Here is a 24,020-nt window from a genome sequence, read left to right as displayed (position 1 = left end):
CCTTGGTCTCAAAGTACTGGGATTATAGGTGTAAGCCTCTGTGCCCAGTCAGTGATCGTTTTTAAATTAATATCTATTTTACTCTTAAAACTTTAAAATGTCTATTACATTAGAGAAATGCAGGTCAAATAAGACATTCAGGGTTGATATGCTTAGAATTGTAAAACATATTCCAGATGGATGAAACACATCTAGATAAAAGTTAATCAGGAAAGTTTCTAAAACACAAACTAATGTGAGCCAACACAATGCAAGGCTGATAATAAAGTGAAGATAGATCTTAACAAGAAAAGTCTAATAGAAAAATAATCTTTAAATGTTAGTAGGAATTGATAATATATACACATGGTAAAAAAAAAGATCTAACAGTATGAAATGGTAGACAGCATAAAGGAAGTCTCATTCCCATTGCTGTCTTTCATCCCAGACACCTCTCCAGATACAACCAGTATTTCCAGTAAAGTATGCTTCCAGAAATATTTTAAATGAGAATATATGTATTTCTTCTTTCCTTTTATTTAAAAAATGATGAAAGAATTATAAACACTTTTCATCTTGTTTTCTTTTCTTCTAAATTATCTACCTTAGAAATAGCTCTATATTAGGACTATTATACTTTATTCTTCTTAATAGCTGCAAACTATTCCTCTGTATGAATACTCCATAATTTAACTAGTCTGCTATTGTTGGGTATTTGTATGGTTTTTAATCTTTTAAAATGATAGACAACGCTTCAATCAGTATTTTTACATGTTTGCTTCCTGGCAAAAATGTTTCCAGGTGCAAGTATGGGTCAAAGGTTACATACATTTACAGTTTTTGAAAGACACTGCCAAACTGTGCTCTTATACCAACATGTGCTTATATCAATAACGTGTGAGAGTGCCAGCACAATGCATTTCCAAACTTCACGATCTGATAGGTGAAAAATGATGTGATTACAGTTTACATTTGTATTTGTCTTATAGGTGAGGGTGAACATCTTTTTAAATGTTTAAAAGCCATCTGTCCTTCTTTCTCCATAAACTTCCTTTATATATTTGTCTACTGGACTGTGGCATTTTTTGAAAACTTAGGCATCCTTCGTATGTATTTAGGGCATTAGCCTTTTGTCATATATGGTACAAATATTTTTCTCGGTTTGTCACTGACTTTATGACTTTTTCTGATACATATATTTGAAACTGTGAACATATTTATTATTTTTTTTCTTAGCTTCTAGGTTTTGTTTTCTTGCATTGAAAGGCTTCACCACACTGATTTAAAAAACTCATATGTTGAAAGACCACAGTATGGCATTCAACCATTTAGAGTGATACACTTAGAATGGATGAATAACATGTAGAGAAAGTTAATCAGAAAAGCACATTTAGAGCAAAGTGAATCAGCATGATTCAGGGCTTGTATTGAACCAGTAACACGATGCTGCACTGCACTATGGTAAGTGTGATGTGTCAGAGACGATAATAATTTTAAAATTTTTCTGCATTTTGTTAATATCATGCATTTAGTAGGATATTATTTCTAATAGCACTTTTTCAGTTTTTATAGGAAAATTAGAAGATTCAGAGAGGGCAAATATAAAAATTAAAAAAATAAAATGTACATCTTACAAACAAAGTTGATCACCTGGACTCATATAAAACAGAACAAATATTAACTCCAGGGAAGAAATTCCTTTTTGGGTAAGGGGAAAGTGCCAAATGATTACCTTCCATCTTCAAATAGGAACAGAAGGGAAGGAGACAAGCTTAGGGAAAGATTTGTTACAGAACAATTCGTGAAGTGGTTACTGACAAAACATTTTAAAAAGGTTACTTAAAAGAATGGTGGAATCTTTCCCATTGGAGAGTTTAAACAACAGAAGAAACATCAGTACTAGACTGTTTAGGTTTAATTTTTTCAGGGAGGAAACTAATCTAGATGCTAACTGGTTATATAATTAATGTCCTGTAATTGTACCGTTTTTACTATAGAACTCAAGGTAGCTGATTTTACGTAGACATTTTCTTTGCCATTTGCCTTAAAAAAGGTAAATGAGAAGCTTTAAAGATTATGATATAGAAATTTAATTTCTTATATATCCTTCTAAATATCTACTTATCACTAAGGGAAATGCTTTACATGTGTTAATTCTTTTGATCCTTTAATAACCATATGAGGGAGGTGTTATTATCCTATATTAAACATGAGGAAACTGAGGCTTAGAGAAGTTGAAATTGCCCAAAGTCACATGACTACTTAATGGCACTAAATGGCACTAAGGGATTTGCCTGACACCGAAACACATACTCTCCAGATACTGTCCAGTGCACCTAACTTCTGTTACCTTATAACCTAAATATGTTCTTAAATAATTGGCTAACCCATTAGTTAATTCATAACTTCATCAGACATAAAAATTATTTGACAAGGCTGTAATTACTTTCAAGAGGGAGAGGAACAGAAGGATAAATTATTATTAAATTTTCTTTAAGTGGCATGCCATGTTCATAACAGAAGTAGATTTTAAAAAATCTGTAAATATCATGAACATAAACTGAATTCAGCAAGCAGAGTGGCTTTACTATGTATAAAATGCTGTAGTAGTTAAGAATATTAATTTTGATTGAAATAATACATTTATAAGCAAATATAATTAATAATATAGTAATTTGATTTGTTTTTATTTTCTTGCCTGCCCTATGTATCCATCCATTTCAACTGTCTGTTTCTAGTCTATCTTTATAATCACTGAACTGGTCTCATTTTGTTCCTCATAAGAGGGACTATTGCTCCTACTTTATAATCAAGGGCCCACTTCATTTATATGATGTGTGTGTATTAAGAGAAATTATCCCTTAGTATTTCATTGATATTCTGCATTTTCTACTCTATTTCCCACTGGACAACTTTTATATTGTATTTTAGATTTTTTTGGTCATATGAAAATATGCATTAAGTAAATTAACCTGTAAGCCAAGGAAATTTTTTTCCACTGAAAAGTAAAATAAAAACAAAGGCAGAGAATTTGAAATATTACTTTCAAAGCAATATTATCTACTTTCAAATCTGTTAGTGAATATCTGCCTAGTTTTAGACAGAATATAATTCCAGAGCAGTGTTGTATAACAGAACTTTTTGTTATGACAGAAATGTTCCATATCTACGCTGTCCAATGTGACAATGTGATAGCCCTAGCTACATACGGCTATTGAGCACTTCAAATCTGACTAGTATGACTGAGGATCTCAATTTTAAATTTTATTTAACTTAAATTAATTTAAATATAAATAGTGGCCTGTGGCTAGAGGTTATGATAGTTAAGACAGTATATTTCTTTTCTTTCTTTTTTTTTTGTTGAGACAGGGTCTCACTCTGTCCGCCAGGCTGGAGTGCAGTGGTAGAAGCATGGCTCACTGCAGCTTCGACTTCTTGGGCCCAAGCCATCCTCCTGCCTCAGCCTTCTGAGTAGTTGGAACCACAGGTATGCACCACTATACTTGGCTAATATTTAAAATTTTTTGTACAGAAAAGGTATTGCCATGTTTCACAGGCTGGTCTTGAACTCCTGGCCTCAAGTGATCTTCCTGCCTAGGCCTCCCAAATTGCTGGTGTTACAGTTGCGAACCACCACGCAGAGCTTATTTTTGTTTCCAATGTTTACTTTTTCAACCTCACATATTAAAGGGATTAATTTTAAAATATATTAATCTAGTAAAACTAAACTATTAAGTTCTCTGGGAACTTCTAAAAAACTTATCTTATCTTTGAACTGTTTACTATCTAGGGATAAGAGGATGCTCCCTACCTGCTGGGAAGCTGAAGCAGCTCTCTCTTCTGCCTGACTTAGACGCCTTTGAAGTCTGTTGGCTTTTTCTCGATGCTCTAGAATTAGCTTTTCATTCTATTAAGGGGAAATAGAAAACAAGTTAGAAATCCATATGTGATATGGAGATGTTTTGTGGAATAATCAATGAAAAATCTGGACATCATTTTACCACTTATAAAATACAAATAATATTATCTCAAAATTTACATTTTTTCAAGTTATGAGCTTTAAAATAAAACTTAGCTTTACATTCTTAATAAATTGTTGTCTTTCTCCCACATGCCAGCAAAGAAAGTGAATTAACAAATCTCAAAGCAAAATGACTCGGAAGAATAAGACTTTCAATTTGTGAAGATCACTGCTTCAGAATCACCTGGACTGTGAAAACACAGACTGCTGGGCCTTACAACCAGAGCTTTAGTAGGGTTGGGATGAACTGTTTCTGTATGTTCCCCAAGACATCTGCATACTCCAGCGTCTATTAGGGTCAACACAGCTATTAGGTACTGTCATGGGTTAAATTGTGTCCTAATCCCCAGTACCTATGAATATGACCTTGTTTGGAAATAGAGTCCTTGCAGATGATCAAGTTGAGATGAGATCACTAGAGTGGACCATAATCCATATGACTGATGTCTTCATAAAAGGGGAAATTTGGACACAGAGACATACATGTACAAAGGAAAGACAAGTTGAACACAGAGAGAACACAATCTCCACGCCAAGGAATGTCTGAGGCTACCAGAAGCTGGGAGAAAGGCATGAAACAGATTCTCCCTCACAGCTCTCAGAAGGAACCAACAATGTCAACACCTCAATTTTGGACTTCTAGCCTCTGGAACTAAGAGACAATTATTTTCTGTTGTTTAAGGCACCCAGTTTCTAATACTTTGTTATGGCAAGAACTATACAGGCATCACGAATACAAAGCTGTCACAACATACTGTCATGCAGACAAGTCCAAATAATTTATCAATTAAAAAATGGATTAGCTATCTCCATACTTACTAGCCTGGTTATAGTACATCTGAGAAAGTATTTTTGTACAACTAGAATTGTTAAACAGTTTTTCTGGCACTTATCTGAATGAGATAATAATACAAGCCTAATCAGGAAGAGTTAGAAAGACACATTTTCTTTCTTTTTTTTTTTTTTTGAAAAACACATTTTCTATGAAGAATCAGAAACTTATAGTTCCCATGTACTAACATACAAGTGATAAGAATGAATGTTGTGGCTATGACAGTAATATAAAATATTGAAATAACAGTATCCTGCTAAAATGAGCTTATTATATTTCTTTTTTTTTTTTTTTTTTTTTTTTGAGACGGAGTCTCGCTGTGTCTCCCAGGCTGGAGTGCAGTGGCATGATCTCGGCTCACTGCAAGCTCCGCCTCCCGGGTTCACGCCATTCTCCCGCCTCAGCCTCCCAAGTAGCTGAGACTACAGGCGCCCGCCACCACGCCCGGCTAGTTTTTTGTATTTTTAGTAGAGACGGGGTTTCACCATGTTAGCCAGGATAGTCTCGATCTCCTGACCTCGTGATCTACCCGCCTCGGCCTCCCAAAGTGCTGGGATTACAGGCTTGAGCCACCGCGCCCGGCCATTATATTTCTTATTATGCCCAAAAGTAAAATTAAATGTTATGAAGAGAACTATATTGGCTGGTCCAATTTACCAAGATGTTTAAATCTGTAGCCTTTAAATTTTAAGAAGCACATCACATGCTAGAGAAAACATGGGGGAAAAATTCTATCATCTGTAATAATCATTTTCGTATTTATAATCAGACTTCATATAATGCAACTTCTTCTATACTGCTACCATAATGGCTGAGGAACAGTTTGGATAGGATACATCCTAATATATGCAACTGTTCCTTTTCTGTTCTCATTTTGGTTGCTTTTGATCTTCCTATATTATTAACATTACTGTACTGAATATCTTCTTTTAAATTTTTCTGTATTGTAAATTACTTCATCAGAATAGATATCTGGAAGTGGGAGCTACCTGAAAGATTATTTTAATGGCTATTCCTTAAATAATTTCTAAATGGCTCATATCAGTTCATAATGCCATGATGCTTAGGAGTAATGATTTCACTATGGTTCCTATAGTAGACCACAAAGATGGAGTAGACCATGTACTCAGGGAAATTCCAAGAAACATTTGAAGTTAGAACATCAAATGAAGATGAACATCAAATGAGATCTAAAAAGCCCCAATCATAATCCAAAAATTGTTTACTTTTTGAACGCCTCAAGGAAAAAAACTTGAACTCTTGCTATATTTAGTTCTAAGTCATAAATCTAAATATATTTTAATATATTACAGTAGGCAAAAGTATTTTTTATGTGATGTGTCTTTTGGGATGGATTAAAATGAAAAAAGATGAATGGGTTAAAAAATAATTTTAGAGATGCATAAGAATAAAGGGGATCCTAATACATTCTCTGAAATACTACAAAAGTTCTATTGGTAAAACAGAAATAAGAGCTCTACCTTTTATTATTTACATATGATGAATCTGATGAATCACTGGCGTTCAAAGCTTTTATTCACATTATATTGCGTGTCGGCTTTTAGGGTTATGGATGATTTCTGTATTGTTATTTCCAAGTAGAGAAATAATTTGGATTTGGCTCAGGTAAAATTCTATAACATGTGTATCAAGCTGCAGCAGAAAGCACTTCCCAGGGGAGTCATTATCTTACCTCAACTACCTTTTCATTTGCCATTTCCAGCTGAGAAAGCAGCTCTTGGGTATGAAGTTTCTGTCGACTCAACTCACTCCTATTAATCAAAAGACAGCACCAAAAAATCCATTAATATAATTGTTCCAAATAGAAAACTGAATCTTTATTAGCAAGATACATGTTCATGATTTGAACAAAAATATCATCTTCATGTGCAAAATAAAGTCACTTACTAATAGACCATACCTCAAAGGACTCATTTATTTCTTTTTAATAAAATACACATATATTCTAGAGATCAGTTGCACAACAATGTGTATATATGTAACACTATTGAATTGTACACTTAAAAATTGTTAAGGTGGTAAGTTTTATGTGTATTTTATCATAATTAAAAAAATTTTATCACAATTAAAATGGTAAATTTTGTTATGTATATTTTGCCAAACTAAAAAAAACAAAATAAAAACACATATTTTAAAAGTACAAAAGTATCTTCAATATTATTTGGAGATACTATTAGACACTAAAATAAAAGCATACTCATATCAAAAAGATACAGTATTTATTACTACAAAATCTCGTAAGCTACTGTGCTTCTTAGCTATAGTATGTGTTTTTTTTTTTTTTTTTTTTTTAATGAGACGGAGTCTCACTCTGTAGCCCAAACTGAAGTGCAGTGGCATGACCTTGGCTCACTGCAACCTCTGCCTCCCAGGCTCAAGTGATTCTTGTGCCTCAGCCTCCAGAGTAGCTGGGACTACAGGCATGCACCACCACGCCTGGCTAATTTTTTGTATTTTAGTAGAGATGGGTTTTCACCATGTTGCCCAGGTTGGTCTCCAACTCCTGAGCTCAAGCAACCCGCCCTCCTCGGCCTCCCAAAGTGCTGGGATTATAGGCATAAGCCACCATGCCCAGCCTTAGTATGCATTTGTAAGATTCATATACAGTGCTTTTTAGGGGAGCTCAACTCTTAGAAATTTAAGGCAACATTAATTACTCCAGTATCACTTCAGTGCGGTACAGTTAGAATTCTTATTCATGTTTTGGTTGTAAATGTACTGTATTTTACTCATTCATATCATTTATGCTTCATTACCTAAAAGTATCTTATGCACAGAACTGTCTTCTTTGTTGTTGTTCAACATATAAGTATTATACTGCTTTTAGTCAAAAGTCACTTCAAGAGTTTCAGGTTAAGGGTACATACAATGTAGCATTAAAAATAACTTAATCTGAACAAAGATCAGATAAATTTGTGAGTATTACATATAATGAATCAATGACATTCAAAGCTTTTCTTACTGTGTGTGAACTTTTAGGGTTATGGATGGTTATGGATGATTTCTGTATCATTATTTCCAAGGAGAGAATTAATTTGGATTTGGCTCAGGTGAAATTCTTGATTCAGTATTGGCTTTTATCCTTTGACCTTATTTGTGCTTCTGAAATCAATCAACAGATTAGCTCTTCCAAAATAACTTTGATTTTTTTCAAAGGAGCCAGCAAACAGCCTACAAATTTGGTAAGCCTCTGAAGTGTCCTATTATTGAGTGAATAGTTGTTAAAAATAGCAAGTAATCTGTTATAAATATATAAAACAAAAAGCAATGCCATCCACTATTCAATTATACAAATAGTTACTGAACATTCGTTACAGGCCAGGTGCAAGATATGTGGTGGCAAACATAGTTGTTGTCATCATAGAACTGACAGACTACGAGGGAGATCGGTTATTCTAACTCAGTGATTTCATAAATACAGGTTCACTGACTACGAGGGGTTTGAGTATCTATCATTAATTCCATGACAGATAAAGCCAAATATATTGTTTTAGCTTTGAGTGATAATAACAAAATATAATAAATTATTATGCTTACTTTAAAGTATCTTCTGCAGCTTAAAATTATTGCCCAACCATCCCCCCAACAACATAAGAAAAAAACCAACTAAAGAATGATAAATAAAATGACTAGTGGCCAGTCTTCTAGGTCAAATGTAATTAAAGGTGAAAGTTATACATATTAGTGCTGATGAAAAAGAAATTGTGAGTATAATTTAGATTAAGATGAAACAATGATCACATTTATAAAGTTAGCCGACATTCAGTTTACACAAAACGTTTCAGGGAAACACCTACTTGTATAATTTCATGCCTAAACTATTCTTCAGTTCTTACTCAAGATAATCTGAATGATGGATAGTAATAATTTTCCACAATATTTAAGATCACAAAGACATAAATCATTAAATGAAAATATACTTTAAGTTACCCTTAATCCACATAAATATTTATCTCTTTATATGTCAAGCTCTGTCTCCCCCACTGGATGGTGAGCAACTTTGTTACTCATCTTTGTACTCAACAAAGCTTGGCAAATAATAGTGAAAATGATGTGATGATGATAATAAGAGCAAACATTTCCACAGTATTTGCTTACAATGTGCCAGACACTGTTGTAGGTGCTTTCATAAATTAATTTAATATTTAGTTTGCATGACTAATATATGAAATTCTCATTTTTTTTTTTTTTTGAGATGGAGTCTTGCTCTGTCGCCCAGGCTGGAGTGCAGTGGTGCCATCTCGGCTCACTGCAAGCTCTGCCTCCCAGGCTCATGCCATTCTCCTGCCTCAGCCTCCCAAGTAGCTGGGAATACAGGCGCCCACCACCACGCCCGGCTAATTTTTGTATTTTCAGTAGAGATGAGGTTTCACCGTATTAGCCAGGATGGTCTCAATCTCCTGACCTCGTGATCTGCCCTCCTCGGCCTCCCAAAGTGTTGAGATTACAGGAGTGAGCCACCACACCCAGCCCTGAAATCCCAATTTTTACATATGAGAAAATTAAAAGACAGAAATTAAAAAAATAAGTAACTTGCCTAGGATCACATAGCTTGTCAGGTTTTTTTGTTTGTTTTTTGAGACAGGGTCTCACTCTGTCACCCAGGCCAGAGTGTAGTGGCACAATCACAGCTCACTGCAGCCTCCACCTCCCAGGCTCAGGTGGTCCTCTTGCCTCAGCCTCCTGAGTAGCTGAGCCTACAGGTGCATGCCATCATGCCCGGCTAGTTTTTTTGTATTTTTTGTAGAGACAGGGTTTTGCCATATTATTGCCCAGGTTGATCTAGAACTCCTGGGCTCAAGCAGTCCTTCCACCTTGGCCTCCTGAAGTGTTAGGATTACAGGCGTGAGCCACCGCATCTGGCTACTTGTCAGCTGTAGAGTCAAGATTAAAAAAAACTTGGCCCTTTGATTCCAAAGTCTGTGCTCTTAACCACTGCCCTATACTGCAACATGGAAGGTAAATAATGAAAGTTCGTTGAATAACACACACACACACACACACACACACACACACACACACACACGCAGAGAGTATATGTGTGTGTGTATGTGTATTAGGCCTTCAGGAATATGAAAATTTATATACTTACTTGGAAACCTAACAATTAAATTTTTACTTCAGACTTCTTCCCTAAAAGTCCAGTCTTAAACTCAAACTTAACAAGCCTAATATCAAGCTTTTTGCATTGTCTCACAAATCTACTTCTCATCCTGCTGCTCAGTTTTTATACTGACATCTCCGCTCTAGGTGTCTAGGTTAAAAAGTTTAAAGTCAACTCCTATTTCTCACTTTGTCCTTCTTTTTTTTGTGAGACAGTCTCGCTCTGTCTCCCAGGCTGGAGTGCAGTGGCATGATCTCAGCTCACGGCAACCTCCACCTCCCCCGGTTCAAGTAATTCTCCTGCCCCAGCCTCACCAGTAGCTAGGATTACAGGCACCCACCACCATGCCCAACTAATTTTTGTAGTTTTAGTAGAGATGGGGTATCACCATGTTGGCCAGGCTGGTATCAAACCCCTGACCTCAGATGATCCACCCACCTCGGCCTCCCAAAGTGCTGGGATTACAGGCATGAGCCACTGCGCCCAGCTTCTCACTTTGTCTTAAATGCAACTTCTCATTTACCCTGAAAGAGACTCTCTCTTTGATAGGTCTCTTGCATCTATTTTTCATTCCTATCCAGTGTTACCATCCCAATTCAAGTTCTTAGAACTTAATTCTTAGATTTATTGTAGTAACAAGCTGCTTGGGTTTCTCAATATCAAGTGAAACAATATATGTAAAGTACTCTACCACAAGGCATATGAATGCACTCAACCGATACAGTGGGTTTCCCTCTCTAAACCATGTATCTCTAGCATATTTCTCTTTCCAAAACACCACTTTAATAATTTGCTTCCTTGAGCTATACTCTTCAATGGCTCTCAGCTATTGGACAAAATAGTCCCAATTCCTGAGAATGTCATAAGCTCCTTCAAAATTTTGTGTAACTTATCTTTCCAACCTTATCTCCAGTAGGAACCTTCCACACTTCAGTTGGGCTCTCATTGTTTCGAAAACAAACTGCATATGTATTACCTCAGGATCAGGCTTATGTCATTTTTTAGATTGTGTTTTTCAGATTTCCCATTAGAATTCTTCCCATTCTTTAAGACTGCACCCTTGTCTCCCTTCTTTTCAGGTCTCCTTTCCATTCATTTTAATCTGGACAGTTTTCTTCACACATCAAATCTTTATGATATTGAATACTTATTTTATGTATGAGAGATTTATCAATCTTGTATTATAATGCTAGTGCTTTACATATATGTACACACACATACATACATACATTCTCCTAAATGGAATAGGAACTTTTTTTGTTGTTTTGAGATGGGGGTCTCACTCTATTGCCCAGGCTGGAGTGCAGTGGTATAATAATGGCTCACTGCAGCCTTGACCTTCTGGGCTCAAGTGATCCTCCCACCTCAGCCTCCCAAGCAGCTGGGACTACAGGCATGCACCACCATGCCTGGCTAATCTTATGTTTTGTAGAGATGATGTTTCATTATGTTGTTCCGGTTGGTCTCAAACTCATGGGCTCAAGACAGCCTCCCACCTCGGCTTCCCAAAGTGCTGGGATTACAGTTGTGAGCCACCATACCCAGCAGAAACTTTTAAAAGAAGAATTATTTTTAGTTGCCACAATATCTACCACACTGCTTTACACATCCAAATGGAGTCACGTATCACTTAATAATAGGAATACATTCTGAGAAATTTATCATTAATTTTATTGTTGTATGAACATCACAGAGTGTGCAACACAAACCTAGATGGTAAGTCTACTACACACCTAGGTAAAATATTAATAGTATAGCCTACTGCTCCTAGGCTCCAAACCTGTACAGCATGTTACTGTACTGAAGACTGTAAACAATTTTAACAGTGTAAGTATTCGTGTATCTACACATAGAAAATGTACAGTAAAATATTGTATAAAAGATAAAAAATGGTACATCTGTATGGGTACTTACCATAAATGGAGCTTGCACGACTGGAAGTTGCTATGGGTGAGTCAGTGAGTGAGTGGAGAGTGAATGGGAAGGCCTAGGACATTATTTTACACTACTGTAGACTTTACAAACACTGTATACTGAGGCTACACTAAATTTATAAAAACATATTTTTTTCTTCAACACTAAATTAACCTTAGCCTACTATAACTTTTTACTTTATAAAATTTTTAATTTTTTAACTTTTGACCCTAAACACAAAAATACAGCTGTACAAAAATATTTTTTCTCTATATCCTTATTCTTTGAGTTTTTTGTTAAAAACAAAGACACCAACATACACATTAGATGATGCCTACACAGGGTCAGGATTATCAGTATCAGTGTCCTCCACCTGTACATCTTGTCCCACTGGAAGGTCTTCAGGAGTAATAACACACAGGGCGCTGTCATCTCCTTTGATAGCAACGCCTCCCTCTGGAATACATCTCTTGAAGGACTTGCCTAAGGCTGTTTTACAGTTAACTTAAAAAAAACATGTAGGAGTATGCTCTTAGATAATAAAAAGTACAGTAGAGTAAACACATAGACCAGTAACATAGCTCTTGATTATCAAGTATCATGTACTATACATAATTGCATATGCTATAATTTTATAAGACTGGCAGTGCAGTCGTTTTGTTTAGCATCGCCATAAACCCCTGAGTAATGCATTGCATGAAGACATTATGACAGCTATGATGTCAATATGCAACAGGAATTTTTCATCTCCTTTATAATCTTACGAGACTACTATTATATATGTGGTCCATCGTTGACCAAAATGTTATGTGGCCATTACCATATTTGCTGATTTATGGCTGAATTTCCAATTTTCTAAAATTAGAAAAGTTCTAATTTTCTAAATTATAGAAAACATAGCAGTTAGAACATTTTAATCCTTGTTTGCTCAAGATTTACTGAGGAATTTATCAGAAAAACCATATTTTAGATAAAGACTACTGGTATTTATTTAGACTTATTTATATTCTTGTTTCTCCAAAGAAATTGAAGCTTATTTTTCATTCAAGCATTTCTTTCAACCTTACAGTTTTCTTCCAAATGAAATTTTAGAAGGTATTAAAGGGTGAAGAGAAAAGTGATTTCACCAACTCTATCCCCTGAGACTTTCCTAGAGCCTTCCTGTCAGTACTTTGTAACTTCTTATTTCTCTGTCAGGATGTTTCATTGCAGGGATAAAGGAAAGACCCAGGAGGATGATTCGACTCTTTGTTATCTACAAGACATTTTCCCTTCATTAGAGAAAATAATTGAGAGTTCCCTGTATCACGAGTAATTTAGGATAAACATTAAATAAGACTTTCCAGAAAGTTTCACAGTGGTATGACAGTTGAAACACATGCTCAGTAAGACTATATAATCTCTTCCCTGGAAATCTTTAAGAACAGAAACATTCAAGGGGAACATCACACACCGGGGCCTGTTACGGGGAGCGGGTAGGGGGGAGGGATAGCATTAGGAGATATACCTAATGTAAATGACGAGTTAATGGGTGCAGCACACCAACATGACACATGTATACATATGTAACAAACGTTGTGCACATGTACCCTAGAACTTAAAGTATAAAGAAAAAAAAAAAAAGAACAGAAACATTCATACCTATCGGAGAGGATTTAAGTGTAATCTCCGGGAAAACATAGAGATAGAGGAAATTTCATTTTGGTATGACATTTTAAAGAGTATTTTGCACCAAATAATTGAAATAAAACTGTACCCAATTTCTCTATAATTTCTGGCTTATTATAGGGTATAAGGTTCAAGGTGTAATTACTATCTTCCACTAATTTTAAAGTACATATAGAAGATTGAGGAATTCCTTAAAGCGTCACTGGGAAGTGCTTAGTTAACAGTTTCATACATTTTTAGTTCACTTATATAATTCATGTTTATGTGATAGAAAATTCCACTCATCCTTACAAAATATAATTTAGAAATATATTTGCAAAATGTAATTTCTGTGTAAGTAAAAGTTTACTAAATAATTTACATATGAAGCAATTTATGTTGTAACTATTAAAAAATTAAATGCTTAAATAAACAAAATACTGTAATCAACACTGATATGCTAGGTAGATGGCAACGCTTATTTACTAGGAAGGAGGGAATTTGGGAAGAGATAGATAAGAAGTAGTTTCCATTTTGGACAGGTTACATTTGAGATGCTTATTGGTTTTTTTCTAGTAAATGTGTCAAGTAGGTCATGGAATACACAAGTGAAGAGCTCAGAGAGCTGATTAGACCATTGTTGGAGATCTTTCAGCCCTTGCCTCTCTCCTCCTAAGTGCCCACTGTTTGTTGTTCCCATCTTTATGTCCATGTTGTACCAGTCTTTTAATCAAAATGTTTTCTCAACTAAATCATATTGTTTCCCACTTAAGTCTAATCAATTACAAGAGATGTTAGTAAAGCAAATCTGTGATATCATATAATACTAATATCTAAAAGGCAAAATAAAGATTTTCTGAAATATTTAATATTTAATATTTTAATATTAGATAAAAATATTTAATCATAGTATGTGACAAAATGGTTAGCAAATGCAAAGACTGTAATCTCAAGTTTTTGTATGGCTTCAAAAGACCTGACTGCTAAAAAAGAAAATTCATTCCGAAGTTTCAAATCTTTTCTCATTCAGCTAACTAGAAATACCACGGTTTAAGGTAGGCAGGTCAGCTTTAGATATACTAGAGAACTTTGGGTCAGTCTTAGGTTTTCTTTCCCTATTTACACTTTTCCCCTAAGTGATCTTCTCTTGTCCATGACTGTAAACATAACATTACAAAACAAAGCCTGACCTCTCTCAGCTCTTCACTTACGTATTCAATGACCTACTTGACACATTTACTAGAAAAAAACTAATAAGCATCTCAAATGTAACCTGTCCAAAATGGAAACTACTTCTTATCCATCTCTTCCCAAGTTCCCTCCTTCCTAGTAAATAAGCATTGCCATCTACCTAGCTGCTCAAGTCAAAAGCTTAGGTATCATCTTTGATTCCTCCTTTTTCCCTCATGCCCTATATTTAATTTATCAGTAAGTCCTATTCTATCTCCCAAATGTATTTCAAAACTGCCGGCTTCTCTTCATCTCCACTGAAGATATCCTATTCTAAGCCACTATCATCTATTGCCAAAACTACTGTAATACTCTAATATCTGGTTTCTCTGTTTCCATTTTTGCTCCCTCTCTAGTCTATTTTCCACACAGTAGTTATAAGTGGTCTTTTAAACTCTAAAGATGTTTAAAATTCTCCAGTGATTTCCCACTGCTGCACTTTAGACTTTTTTTAACCTTAAAATAGTACTACTTAAACATTCTTTTTTTTTTTAACCTTAAAATAGTACTACTTAAACATTCTACTTAAAATAAGTAAAAATATCTCATTTAAAATAGCCCACTCAATCTGATCCCTGCTGAGGTATCTCTTCAATGTTACAGCATTCTTTCCCCTCACTATACTCACTCACATGAGCACGCTCCTTCCTAACACTGGACCTTTACGCTTGCTGTTCTTCCATCTGCCTGGAATATTTTCCTGACTTTTTGGTATAATTTTCTCATTTTTCAGACCTCAGTTTAACTATCACCTTTTTAGACTATGTTTTTTCCTAAAATAGTCTAGCTCTTCTAACTCCTACCTCCATTCCAGTATGTATCACGTGACTCCATTTATTTTCTTCATACCACTTTAAACATCTAAAATTGTTTATTTGTTGGTTCTGATTGTTATATTGTTGGTTCTTCTCTTACAGCCTCTCCCCACTAGAATGACAACTCCTAATGAGAAACTACATTCACAAGGCTTAGAATGTAACTGGCAATCAAAAGGTGTTTTTTTTTTAATATGCATATTTTAATTAATTCCACAGAATCAGTTGACTAGTCCATCCAGTAATAACATTTCTAATATCTTACATCTTGCTTTTTCAAAGTTTTTTCTAAGTACTTGCTCTCATATCAGGACTAATGAGATAATTCAGTGATTATATTTTCAAAGTAACCATCAAGTGGTATAATACATTTGGGAGATTACTAACAGGAAAATCAATGTGTTCTAAAGCTTTATTTATAAAGATCCTTCACAGGAAGCTTATTTTAAAGTTATTTGAAGAATGAACTGAAAGTTACAAAGTAATGGTTGAAATTTCCTCCCAATGCTAATGTTAAGTGCTCATCTTAGAAGGAGTCCGGGGAAATTACGAAGTTTACTCATTTAATAAATACTGAAATGAGTGCCTGTTACATGCTACATACTACTGTGCTAGGTGCTAGGGAGACAAGGAGGAAACAAGATCTAGTCACTGCCATAGTGAAACTTATGAACCACTAGAAATATTGGAAAGCTACTAGGGTTAAAATAGGTAGCAAATGCTATAAAAACTTCATGGTGCTATAATAAGACACATGGAAGAACAGGGGGTTAGAGCTGTCTCTTCAGAGGAAGTAGACTTTTAAGCTGATGTATGAAAGATAAATAGCAGTTAGATGGAAAAAGGCAGAGGAAGGAAAAGAAGAGTGTCACAATCAAACCCATGCATGAAATCCAGGAATTTCACATATCAGGAAAATTTCAAATATCAGGAAAAAAGAAAGGATAATAAATTTAGGAAACAAAAGAAGTTCAGCATGAATGGGATCTACAGTGTTACTAGGAGGTGGGGGTGGGAGTGAGAGAGGAACAAGCTGGAAATGCAAGGAAATACAGATCACAAAGAACCTTATAAATCGTAACAGGAAATTGGCACTGAAGTATTTTAAGAAGAGAAGTGACATGATTTGATTTGAACATCAGGAAATCTTGATGACTGTAGCAGGAAAAATAGTAAGGGTATTAATCCATAGTCAAATTAGAGTGTTAATGCGGCAGTCCAGATGAGCAATGTTGATAGCCTGAATGATAGCAACTGGAGAAAAAGGGACAGATTGAAGAGAGATCTAGGAGATTGAATTAGTAACAATGGGGTTTGGGGTATGAGGAGGAGTCCAGGATGGTACCCAGAGTTTTTCTTGAGCAACTGGGTAGACGATACTACCATTCACAGAAATGGGAAATATAGGATGAAATAAAAATGAAAACTTCAGCTAGGGGTGAAATAATGGGTTCAATTTAGACTAAACTCAGTTTGAGGTACATATATGAAAATATTCAGTAGAGAGTTGGAAATACAGACTATTTCAAAAAGGTCTGCATTAGAAGATGTTTTATAATAATAATTTCTGTCTGTCTCTATCATAGAAATGAATATCTTTTTTTTTTTTTTTTTTTTTTTTTTTGAGACGGAGTCTCGCTCTGTTGCCCAGGCTGGAGTGCAGTGGCCGGATCTCAGCTCACTGCAAGCTCTGCCTCCCGGGTTCACACCATTCTCCTGCCTCAGCCTCCCGAGTAGCTGGGACTACAGGCGCCCGCCACCGCGCCCGGCTAGTTTTTTGTATTTTTTAGTAGAGACGGGGTTTCACCGTGTTAGCCAGGCTGGTCTCAAACTCCTGACCTGATGATCCGCCCGTCTCGGCCTCCCAAAGTGCTGGGATTACAGGCTTGAGCCACCGCGCCCGGCCAGAAATGAATATCTTAACCCATATTGAAAGAGAGAGTTTCCGTACTAATTGTATTTTAATTGTGACTATCACTGGCACATACATTAGCTGAAATGGTATGGTTATGAGAGTATGAGCAAGGTTTTCCCTGTAATGTATCCATCTCTTTGAAAACATCACACATACTTTAAATAAAACTAATAAAAGACATATGAAATAAAACAAACTTATTTAATTATGGGATAAGAAATTTAAATTTAGGCCAATATCTTAGACACTTTAATTAATTACTATAATTGCTTGGACCATTCTGTTATGATTGAGGCACAGTTTAAGGTAAGGATGAGCCATGTAGATTTTGGCTGACATGGCACAAAGGAAAATTCCCTCAACGCATGAAATCCTTTAGTGATGACTGATGATTAAATTGCATAAGGTTCTATTCTATATTATATGAGAGAATTAAAAACAAAAGGTGTGCTATTCATTTCAGTGAAATGATGGATCTGCCAGCTGCAGCAAGCACTTTCCTTGGAACTCTCTTATGACAAATTAACATAGCATGTGCCAGATGTTTTTTTCTTTTTCCTGTTGAATTATGCTATAATATGCTTCAGTTACTTTTAGTAATTATGTATTTTGTAATTTGCTGGTACCTGCAGCTGCCTCTCATCCTGTTAATTAAAAAAAAAAAAAAAAAGGAGAAAAAACAGTTACAGCAGCCAAACATTACAGATATACAGCCAAGGAATTATAATGTTTTACAATGTGAGGAGAATGCCTTAGGCGCAAATGCTGTGTAGTTCACTCTATATGTACAGTTTGTTTTGGACAAGCAAATATTACATATTGTATATTCATGTGTTCATTCATTTATTCAATACAATCTAATTGAATAATTAGATTGCTTTCCCAATTAAAACTGTTTAATCTGGTTAATAAAACCATAAATGTTTAGATCCCTGTCTGCAGCAGAGACAACAGTACTCACTGGACATTCCACATGTACCATACATTTCCCAGACTTCTATGCAGTTCTCACCAACGGAGGTAAAAGTTAGTGATATATATCACTTCAAAGCTGAGTTACTTAAGTGCTCATGTTCCTCTTCCATTCCTCTTTCTCTGTTCCAGTGACCTCAAGAAACCATGTGTTCAAGAAGGCGGACACTCTAATAGAGCCTTCCTGCCAAACTGCCTAAGACATGCAACATAAGCAACAAATAAACCTTTGTTTTGTTTAGTCCCTAAGATTTCAGTTTGTTTGCTGTGGTGGCTGACATTGCTTAACATAATAAACTGCGTAGATCTCACCTACTCTTAACATCACGATTGCCTTGATTTTGCATACTATTTCTTTCACTTCAAATATTCCAATTGTATTACTGCTTTGGGGGTCTTTGAACTAGCTGTTCTCTTTGCTTAAAATGCTCTTTCTCCTGATCTTTATATCCTTTTTATTATTATATCTCACCTTAAGATTCATTTCTTCACAGGATCTACCTGGTCTACCATCCTCAGATATCCAACAATTCATTATCACACTGGCTTATTTAAAATTTTCTTTCTTTCTTTCTTTTTTTACAGACAAGGTCCCGCTCTGTCACTCAGGCTGGAGTGCAGTAGCATGATCATACCTCGCTGCAGTCTTGACCTCCTGGCTCAAGTGATTCTCCCACCCCAGCCTCCCAAGTAGCTAGAAATACAGGCACACACATCATGCCCAGATAACTTTTGTATTTTCTGTAGGGACAGGGTCTTGCTATGTTGCAGAGGCTAGTCTCAAACTCCTGGCTTCAAGTGATCCTCCCACTTCAGTCTCCCAAATGCTGGGATAACAGGTGTGAGCCACTGCACCCAGCCTCTAAACATTTTGCATAGTACTTATTATCTGATAATTAACATGTGTATGTTTATTTATTCGATAATTTCTACTTCACTGTCAATAATCTAAACTTCAAAAAAAAAAAAAAAAGGAATCTTGTCTTTGCTGTATTCCCATTACTTCAAGAACAGTGCCTGCTCAATAAATATGTGATAAGTGAATAATATGTAGACTAGGAATATGTCTGAGGGCTGGCCAAGCACTTTTGGTTTATTGGGGTGGTTGTTCAGTGTGGCTGGTGCATAAAGAACTTGAAGGATGGAGGTAGAAAGGCAGACTGCAGATAAAATATGGCAGAGAAAAACTGTGAAAAATCTGTAGGCAACAACAAAACAGAAGTCCTTAAGTAGGCAGGGCCAGTATACTTACTTTATAGTAAAGTAACTATAAGAGCAGTATGAAAGATGGAATAGAGTGGGGAAAAGTTTGATGGCAGAGAAACCAGAGTGAAGGCGGCCACTTTAGGAGCCATAGTTAAAGATGTGAGGGCTCTGACCAACTGCAGGGACACGTATGTCACCACATGCTTATACACACGCAAGTATTTCTGTAGGACAGATTCCTGTACCAGGAACTGCAAAAGGATCTGTACAGTTTAAATTTAGTTAGATTTTGCTACATTACCTTATAAAAAGTATTTGCCAGTTTACATTCCCACCCATACTGTATGACAACTCCTGCTTCCCCATGTATTTGTAGACGCTGGATGTTAACCATCTTCTACATTTTGCCAATATGCTGGGTAAAATTATTGCTTAAATTTGCATCTCTTTAATGAAAAGTGAGGCTGACCTTGCTTTGACATGTTTAAAGGAGATTTGCATTGATGCTTTTGTGAGCTTTGTTTGAACCACTGAGTTCACATACTTTGTCCATCTTTCTATTAGGTTGTTAATCTTTTAATGTGGAACTTGATGAATTTTGCATATCAACCCTTTAAAAATTTTTCCAGTATCCCATCTGTCATTTATCTTTGTTTAGTATCTTCATAAAAATTTTAATTTTTATGGTTAGATCAATTAATCACTTTTTCTTTTTTGGATTCTGGATTTTGTGTTTTGATTAGAAAGTCTTCTATATTCCAAGAGAATAAAAATAATTTTATTTCTTCTAATATACTCCTTTTTATACTTAGCTCTTTAATACATCTGGAATTTATTTTATATATGAAATAAAGAATATTCTAAATGAGTTACTATCTTTCTAACATCATTATTTCACCAATGATCTGAAATGCCACCATTGTCATGACCAAAATTTCTGATTTTACATTTTTTTTTCTTTTTCTGTATTCTGTTCAAATTACCTATCCTTGTGCCAATACTGTTTTATGTATTTTGGTATCTGGTAGGGAAAATCTCATTTTTTTCCAACAGAGGTTTGTTGATTTAATATATAAAAATAGTAACAACAGGCCAGGTGCGGTGGCTCACGCCTGTAATCCCAGCACTTTGGGAGGCCGAGACAGGTGAATTTCCTGAGGTCAGTAGTTTGAGACCAGCCTGGCGAACATGGTGAAACTCCATCTCTACTAAAAATCCAAAAAATTAGCTGGGTGTGGTGGCAGGCGCCTGTAACCCCAGGTACTTGGGAGGCTAAGGCAGGAGAATCGCTTGAACCCGGGAGGTGGAGGTTGCAGTGAGCCAAGGTTGTGCCATTGCACTCTAGCCTGGGCAATAAGAATGAAACTCTGTCTCAAAAAAATATAAATAAATAAATAAACAAATAAAATAGTAACAACAATCTCTCATTTAAGTAAGATTAGTAGATCTATACTGCAGTTATGGATACTATACACTAATAAGTTAACTAGTAAAACAGCTTCTTCTTTGAAGCTCAAAATTCTTTGTGATACATACATTGCAAGATAAAGGAGAAGTAGCTGAGTGGGGATAATTATAGATGAATTAATAAGATATTACAAATTAAACTTCAAACCAAAAGATACCATACAGAAACTCAAATTTTTAAAAAGCTTCTGATCCTAAGTTCTCTGATACTAAGATGAAAAATTACCTCCTATGAAAAAATGATTTTATTTATTTTGTGTTACATTTAATTTTGACTGTAGTTACTTATGGATAGTTTTAAAAATCACAGGTACTGGTAGTCATATTTAATTGTCAGTTGCCAAAAGGTACAGAAGTTTCCACGGGGAATAAAACAAGTCAAGGGAGGACTACGTATATCATGACTATACTTATATTTGGTTTTGCCTCTAATATTCTCCTAACTGTAGCAAATAGGTGGACAAAAAGCAAGCAAGAAAATAGCCATCTTACAAGAATTCAGTTCTTATGAAGTACAGAGGACAGAGGCAAACAGCCAAGTATTTTCAAGATTCAATGCATACAGTTAATTTAGAGACCAAGGAATGCTAGCACTTTTTAAAAGCTGTATTTTCAGGCGGAAAGCTTTGATGCTTAATACGTCACAGTAATGCACACAGAGAAGCAGGATGCTGAGACCTAACCTGAAAAGGCTCATTTTGAAAGCGAGTAATAACACTTTTGATATGAATGCTAGAATACATAAAGTTGTGGTATATATAGAGAAATCATTATAGGGAGAGTCAAATGCATCAAATGAGCCATTTGCTTTTAAAATGTTCTGCAGTTTATTTTGTAATTTATTATTAATAAAAGACCTAATTGGTTCAAGACTTAGACTATACCATTGAATCACTAAAAACAAAACCACTTCTAAGGAGAACAAATCAATTCTTCCCCAGAGATATGGAAGTACCATCTAGCAGTTACTTTACAACATAGCATATAGCAAACTGCTGATGCTTGATATGGATGCTATTGCATGTCAAGGGTAGATTATCACCTTTGTAACATATTTTTTCATTAAAATTTAAAATAAATTTTTTTAACTTAAAAAATTATAAATCTATTATGACTGTCATAGAATTTTATATTATGACCAATAGGTAAGATAGGTCAGTAAAAATACTTCAGTAGATACATTTAACTGATTTCATGCATAATCTTCAGTATTATTTATATTCTCCAAAAAGGAGGGATACAATTCATATATATAAATCTTGCCTAAAATCAACTGCCTTCTAGAACTAGTAATCTTTTTGTGCAAGTAAAAGTAAAGTAAGTACATGAGCTTTTCTCTCCTGCTCTTCCTCCCCCTCCTTCCCCTTCTTCTCTTCCCCCTCCTCCTCCTTCTTCTTTGTATATATATAAATAGAGATGGAGTCTCAATGTGTTGTCCTTTACCAAGACTTGGTTTTTAAGGCTGGGTAGAAAAGGAGGTAAGCTTTGAAACAGAAAGAAAAAAAGATGGCAAAAATTCTAGTGATATTTATTGGATTTACTGGATTCACATATACCACTGGTCAAGATACAAACTTATATCTTGACTATTTAGGTGAGGTAGGGCTTTGTTACCAAATGTGATTTGCTGAGCATATCTGGCCAGTGCTAGCAGAAAGTTCAAACAAATTTAAAAGCCAAGATTTCACTTAAGTAGGAAATTTCTTTAGAAGGTTGGTTGGTTTGCTTCAAATTGCTTATTCCATGAATTATTTCTATTTATTTCTCTCAGGGTAGTTAACCATTTCATGTTGCTATATTTGGCATTCTGTTTTTATGCAAAATTGTTTTTAAAAACAATTCTTTGTATTTAACTGAACATCTAACAAGGAGGCACTACAGCAAAACAAAAATAAAATCTAGGGACAAATGAAGAGTTTGTTCTTATACTGGAGCATTACAGCCGAGTTGACCGGAAACAGAGGCATGGGAAAATAGAACTGCAGTGTTGGAAACTGCGGAAGTTCCCTTCTGATTGCTTCTCTTTTCTCAGTCAAACAGGAATGGAAGTTATTGACTAAAAGTGATGATGGGGGAGGAGTTGCAAAAAGATTTGAGGAGAGAAAAACAGGGTATGAAATAGTCACCAAAGAGAGTAGAATATATAAAATGATTGTCTTGCAGCACTACAGGCCCCTTCTGTGGTCATGAATTTAAAGTGAGACAACCCAGAATGGCTGTGTGTTTTTTCCAGCCACCTTGAGCTGAACGAGTAAAGGTACAGAGAAGACAACGAGTTATGTTTAAACAGGGCTGTGGATGGCCAAGGAAGAAGAGAAAGAAGGGCGGGAGAGTGGAGGATGATTATCCCTGTTGACCTCTTCTAAAATGAGGCACTCTCAAAAATACATACAGTGCCTATTGCCTTTTTCTGCGTTATTTTTCTCTTTAGCACTTACCATCTATCACATATTTAATTCCTCTTGTTGTATGTTTGTTTCTCCTATTAGAATGAAAGCTCCATGGGGGCAGGGATTTTGGCCTGTTTTGTTCACTGGTATTGTCTTTTAAAAGGTATGAGTCCTTGCTGGATAACAGCAAAGCAGGTATCAGAGTACTGGTACTCTGCCGCTCCTCACCACCGCCCACAAAGAGAAGTGACTAGCTGGCTTACTACTTAGCAGCTATTTCTAAAGCACTGGGTGATTTGCATATCATTTTGATCTTTAAAACTAGTAATATTGCTGGGCGCGGTGGCTCACGCCTGTGATCTCAGCACTCTGGGAGGCTGAGGTGGGTGGATCACAAGATTAGGAGATTGAGACCATCCTGACTAACACGGTGAAACCCCGTCTCTACTAAAAATATAAAAAAATTAGCCAGGAGTGGTGGCGGGCGCCTGTAGTCTCAGCTACTCC

The 24,020-nt window shown here is 35.6% G+C and overlaps 1 protein-coding gene across 7 annotated transcripts in view; it reads right to left on the bottom strand.

Moving 5' to 3' along the window:
* The window catches only part of LOC105486091 (sodium channel and clathrin linker 1), a 215,130-nt gene that overhangs the window by 12,267 nt on the left and 178,843 nt on the right, over window positions 1–24,020 (bottom strand). For 6 of the 7 annotated variants that reach the window (XR_011620971.1, XM_011748770.3, XM_011748771.3 and 3 more), the window contains 2 exons: window positions 6,526–6,604; window positions 3,791–3,886 (listed from right to left, as the gene is read on the bottom strand). Coding sequence is in view for 5 of the 7 variants with exons in the window: in XM_011748770.3 (XP_011747072.1) it covers window positions 3,791–3,886; window positions 6,526–6,604 (175 nt within the window). In the remaining 2 variants the exon portion in view is untranslated. Of the gene's footprint in view, window positions 1–3,790; window positions 3,887–6,525; window positions 6,605–24,020 lie in introns of those variants that run through there. The other variant, XR_011620972.1, reaches the window with a different exon arrangement.

Source organism: Macaca nemestrina, chromosome 3, assembly GCF_043159975.1.
Source record: "Macaca nemestrina isolate mMacNem1 chromosome 3, mMacNem.hap1, whole genome shotgun sequence".
NCBI lineage: Eukaryota > Metazoa > Chordata > Mammalia > Primates > Cercopithecidae > Macaca > Macaca nemestrina.
This window is presented reverse-complemented; position numbering and strand designations above follow the sequence as displayed.